The 5551-nt window shown below is 45.4% G+C and overlaps 1 protein-coding gene across 1 annotated transcript; it reads left to right on the top strand.

The window, feature by feature from the left end:
• The first annotated feature begins 296 nt into the window (after window positions 1-296).
• Window positions 297-2758, top strand: LOC106094559 (RNA polymerase II transcriptional coactivator). Its single transcript, XM_013261781.2, has 3 exons — window positions 297-494; window positions 2113-2191; window positions 2252-2758. The coding sequence occupies exons 2-3, from the start codon at window positions 2135-2137 to the stop codon at window positions 2510-2512; spliced, it is 318 nt and encodes a 105-aa protein (XP_013117235.1). The 5' UTR covers window positions 297-494; window positions 2113-2134; the 3' UTR covers window positions 2513-2758.
• Window positions 2759-5551: the final 2793 nt, after the last annotated feature.

Here is a 5551-nt window from a genome sequence, read left to right as displayed (position 1 = left end):
ATAACAGACACTTGCTTTGGCACAAGTGACATTTGAGTACCAAATTTAGGGTCTCGTCCAATTCTCTGGACCTCACCTTATAAGTGCATCCTGTTAGGGATATGAAGTGAAATTGAAAAGTTGACTTTTTCGGATTATCAAGAAGACGACTTTTCTACTTTTGTCGATTTTCAAAAAGTCGACCTTTTGACTTTAAGGTCGATTAGTCGACTTTTTAATTCAGTAAAAGTCGACTTGGACTTTTTCACGCACAAGGCCGAATAATCGATTACTCGAAAATCGACTTTTAGATCCCTGGATTCTATTATTCGATTCATCGTACCGTGATCCAAGCAAGCCGCCGACTTTGGCGCTACGCTAACAAGGAGACAGAACGCATAGAAATCGCCGGACAAACAATAACCAGAAAATTGGACTCGCAGGACAGTCCACGAACCTGGTGATATTGACTGAGATTCCTAGAAAGAAAATTAAATAAATTGCAGAACTTCTTGGTAAGTTAATTACATTAAATATTATTAGCAAAATTTCAGTTGAGTTATGAATGTTTTTGTGTGTGTTACTATTTTAATAATTAGCTACAAACTTATTTGAGCAACCAAAAAAAAACACAAAGAACAAGGAAGACGCCGCCGCACAGGAAAGCTCTGATCACCACACAGGCTGGAATATTGGGGTCCAACCTGTGTGTTCATTGCAGTCACGAGAAGGTTACAGGGCGCATCCGTAGGTTGCAGATTGTGCAATGCTCAATACGGAGTAGCTGCAGCGGTATCGAGCGGAGTCTCAGTGAAAGGTCGGGCGCCACTGGCTCTTGCAGAAATACTGATATGCTCGATATGACAAGGCGAGTTATTGGCGTCTTTAAATAACCAATGGCCACCTTGTTCCCCCAGCGACCGGTCCTGCGCCTTTGGACCGGAACGAAATTGCTCACAGGTTGCGGATGTTGAAATGCTCAATACGCAGTAGCTGCAACGGCAGTCGCGGACAATCAGTGGTATCGAGCAGAGAGTCTCAGTGAGATCGGGCGTCACCGGCTCTTGCACAAATACTGAGTGCCTACGATGCTCGATATGACATGACGAGTTATTGGCGCCTTTAAATAACCGGAATGCTCAATACGCAGTAGCTGTAACGGCAGTCGCGGACAATCAGTGGTATCGAGCAGAGAGTCTCAGTGAGAGGTCGGGCGTCACCGGCTCTTGCACAAATACTGAGTGCCTACGATGCTCGATATGACATGACGAGTTATCAGTGAGAGGTCGGGCGTCACCGGCTCTTGCACAAATACTGAGTGCCTACGATGCTCGATATGACATGACGAGTTATTGGCGCCTTTAAATGACCAATGGCCACCTTATTCACGCGGCGACCGGTCCTTTGGATCGGAACGAAATTTCTCACAGGTTGTGGATAGTGGAATGCTCAATATGGAGTAGCTGCAACGGCAGCCGCGTACAATCAGCGGTATCGAGCGGAAAGTCTCAGTGAGAGGTCGGGCGCCACCGGCTCTAACACAAATACTGAGTGCCTGCGACGCTCGATATGACAAGGCGAGTTATTGGCGCCTTTAAATAACCAATGGCCACCTTGTTCCGCGGCGACAGGTTCTTTAGACCGGAACGATATTGCTCATATACAGGAGCTTGACGAGGATCGCCACTTCCGCATAAAAATGTGGCTACAACAAGACCCTGCTTTGTTTTTCCACGATTAAGTATCGAGCAGAGAGTCTCAGTGAGAGGTCGGGCGTCACCGGCTCTTGCACAAATACTGAGTGCCTACGATGCTCGATATGACATGACGAGTTATTGGCGCCTTTAAATAACCAATGGCCACCTTATTCACGCGGCGACCGGTCCTTTGGATCGGAACGAAATTTCTCACAGGTTGTGGATAGTGGAATGCTCAATATGGAGTAGCTGCAACGGCAGCCGCGTACAATCAGCGGTATCGAGCGGAAAGTCTCAGTGAGAGGTCGGGCGCCACCGGCTCTTACGGTAATTATTTTAATATTTTAATTTCCCTATACCTTAATATACCTATGTATTCCGTATGTTACATCAGCAAAATATTATTTATCCATTTTAATATATATTTATATTACAGATATATAGGATTTGGAATTAAAATGCCGAAGTCAAAGAAACAGTCTAGTTCTAGCGATAGTGATTCTGGGCCAGATGATGTAAGTTTAAATTGTAGTTTTGAATTTGTGATATTGTAAGTCTGATAGTTTGGTTTGTAGCGCGCACCACCAGCCAAAAAGTCAAAAGAGCAAAATGCTAAGGAAGACAAAAAAGATGCGGTTAATAATCAGTGGACTTTGGAAAAACTGCGCCAAATTCGCATAAGCGAATTTAGGGGTCGGAAGTTAATAGATATTCGCGAATTTTACGAAAAAAATGGAGAGTTGTTGCCAGGAAAAAAAGGTATTTCGCTTTCTATCACTCAATGGAAACGACTTCTTGAAGTAGCTGATGAAGTAAATCGAGCCATAGAGGGGTAAGATGATGTGTTGACTGCTGCTTCACTATATAGGTATATAATCTTGTATTTATGAAAAGAATTTCCAGTTTACGTTAAGATTCAGTATACTGTTGTTTTTAGCTTTTTTTTAGCACTGTAAGATCATTAAAAATTTTTTGAACCTGAACCTCAAAAATATGTTCTTTAAAAAATGTATATTTTCCTATCGAAACTCCACCAACAGAAAAGGTTATAAAAATAAAAATGTTACTTTCTACCAATAATATATGATTGATTGTCCAATTCATTGCTAACAAATTCGGACGTATGTTGGAGGCCATAGGAGAAGCCAGCCTTTGCAACTTAAAAGAGGAGTTCCACAAGGTTCTATTTTGGCACCGCGGTTTTTATCGTTGTATTAAGTGAAAAATTGGTAGGTGTATTATCTCCTGGTAGGTTGACCTCAAATATTGGTACGTTTTTTTCAACATATGTATAAATACCAAGATAATTCAATCACATGGCAGCCGGTAGTACATACCGTCTTGACACGATGGAGTCCTTCATCGGCAAGGGCTGCCGCCTCAGTGTACAACTTACTGCTATAACAACAACACAGTCAAAACCTACGGTTGTTATTTTTGTAGCAGTTTGTTGTGTTCTATCTTTCGTCTGCTTGATTACTTTGTGTGTCAAGATCCAGGAACTCTGCGAGAGGGATAGGGTGCGTCCAGAGGGATCTGGCTGGGCAGTTGAACGTGACGTGTATCGTGTGGTCCCTGATCAGATTTGGGACATATATCTTGCACGTCGGCATCAATCCTTGCTCTTCTGCCTTCTGGGTGGTGGGTATCTATCCACAATATGATGATTTAGATGGTCTCTGCGATAACAGCCCAAAAGGTATTGCTTAGACAGCATGTAGATATGTCTTTGCAATGGTAGGATCTTTGTCTCCTGATGGAGATTTGTCCCCGGAGGAGACAGTCCATCGCAGTTCGGAGGGCGGCATTCTGACAACAGAATATTATCCAACTGCATGTCACAGAGCTGACGAGACCACACTGGCGCTGCACAACTTACGACTGACCGGCCAATTGGTTTCTACGTGATCAACAAAGGTTCTTTGTCTGCACCCCAAGTGCTGCCGGCAAGTGACTTGAGCACTTGATGGTCGGAATCATTCCTTCATCGACCATCACAGTCAGCTCGGCATTTACCTCACGCGTATTTGTAGTGAACAATGTTGCTGAAGAATTGTTGGCAGATATTTTAAGATTTCTTGCAGCGAAATATGAGGCAAGTTCGTTGAGGTATACGTTCAACCTGTCGCAGATGTCAACAATGGGTGGAGGGCCATGATGCCATGATCGTACAATTGTACACATATGATACGATCTCTATGCCGTCTATAGGGGCTGGAATGGAAGATAGGTGGAGGTTAAACAGTGCTGGAGGTATCACTCCGCCTTGGGGAACTCCCTGTTTCACTCTACGGTGCTTTGACTTCTTATCCTTAATTCCACAAATGACTGGCGACCACACAGACAATTCATGATCGAGCATTTCAGGCCGGGCTGGAGGGACGTGTTGGCGATGTCCTCAAATAGTTTGGCATGGCTGACCGTGTCGAATGCCTTCGATGGGTGCTACGAGGACCGTCCTATCGGCAAATGTGTGCGGTGATAGGATGCAAAGCAGTTCTCGTGCTTCGAAATCCGTGTTGATGCTCGGCGAATGGAAGTTCTCCTACGAGGCTCGGTACGACTAATGCCTCAAGCGTCTTTGCTACAGGTGAGAGGAGGAATATCGGTCTGTGCGACTCCCCAACATCGGGCCCTTTCCAGGCTTCAGTAGCGGGATCACTCTGCCCATTTTCCAGACATGGGGAACTATAAGAGTGTTCAAAGACAAGTTGAGGACAGTAGTAAGGTACTCAACTCCAGGTAAATTCAGATTCTTCAGAATCAGTGGAGAGTTTCCGTCGGAGCCCAAAGCCTTGGATGATTTGGCGCCACGGATAACATTCGTAACTTCGCCCACTGTTATATATTACTGTGATGGCTGTCCATCGGCTCGGAGACTACGGTTACGGTGAATGGCTCTCCTCCTTGCCCTGTCACTCTCGGGATGCACAATAATTTAACGGTTGAACAACCTGGCGCTTCTCTTCGAATCAGTCACGTTTACGTCGCCAAAAGTGATTGAGGTCTTGTTATCCCGTCTACCGGAGTTCGAGAGGGACTTAACAGTAGACCACATCTTGCCTAAACCGGTGCCTAAGTTACATTGCTCCAAGTGTTCCAGCCACAAATTACGCCTATGTTCGTTGACTACCCTGTTTATTTTCAGATTCAGCTCGCTGCTACCCCTCCTCGTACTCCTAATGGGGCATCCTCTTTCACCGTGCAAATGTAGAGCCTCAAATCTGCTCTGTCAAAGCTATGCAGTACCGGACCTGACTGCTATCCCCTTGCACTCCATGTAAGGCTCACTAGCGCCAGGCGCAGGCGAGATGAGTCTATATTTACCTCTATTCCTTGAGCGATTCGTACGTAGTACATTGTATCCGTGATATCTGTGCAAGCTGCAGGTGTTGGTCAGCTTTGTCTTCCGGATTGCTGCGACCAATATGTTCATCCGACTAATTAAATCCACAATCTCGTCGATTTTCCCTAAAAGACCGTTGCAATTTAATTGCAAAAATGATACACTTCTCGGCACTGGGCTGACAATATTGGGGCTGGGATGCTTCTGTTGCGTATATTGCCGCACGGGAGAGGTCCGGGCGGTCACACATTCCGACGACGAGGACACAGAAGGCGACGACGTCGACGACGTTTATGACCCATTGCTGTCTATGATCGCACAGCACCTTGCAACATATTCAATATGACTACTCCCGTAGTGATGTAGAGGCCACACAAGATCGGAAATGTACCCACTCCATGCATCGATTTAACCTCACCAACACCGACCGGTGATGGAGGAGTGGAGTGCGGCAAGTGATAGCATGTGTAGGGCATGTTGGGAAGATGATGAGACGTTGGAGCATTTCCTTTGTCATTGCCTGGCTTTC

Source organism: Stomoxys calcitrans, chromosome 3 (genome assembly GCF_963082655.1).
Source record: "Stomoxys calcitrans chromosome 3, idStoCalc2.1, whole genome shotgun sequence".
Lineage (NCBI taxonomy): Eukaryota > Metazoa > Arthropoda > Insecta > Diptera > Muscidae > Stomoxys > Stomoxys calcitrans.
Note: the sequence above shows the minus strand (reverse complement) of the source record. Positions and strands in the feature narration are given on the sequence as shown.

Excerpts from the sequence above, each read along its gene's own strand:
- LOC106094559 (XM_013261781.2), top strand. The coding sequence starts at position 2,135 with ATGCCGAAGTCAAAGAAACAGTCTAGTTCTAGCGATAGTGATTCTGGG. Across the intron at positions 2,192-2,251 it reads GTGATTCTGGGCCAGATGAT|CGCGCACCACCAGCCAAAAA; the intron begins GTAAGTTTAAAT and ends TTTGGTTTGTAG.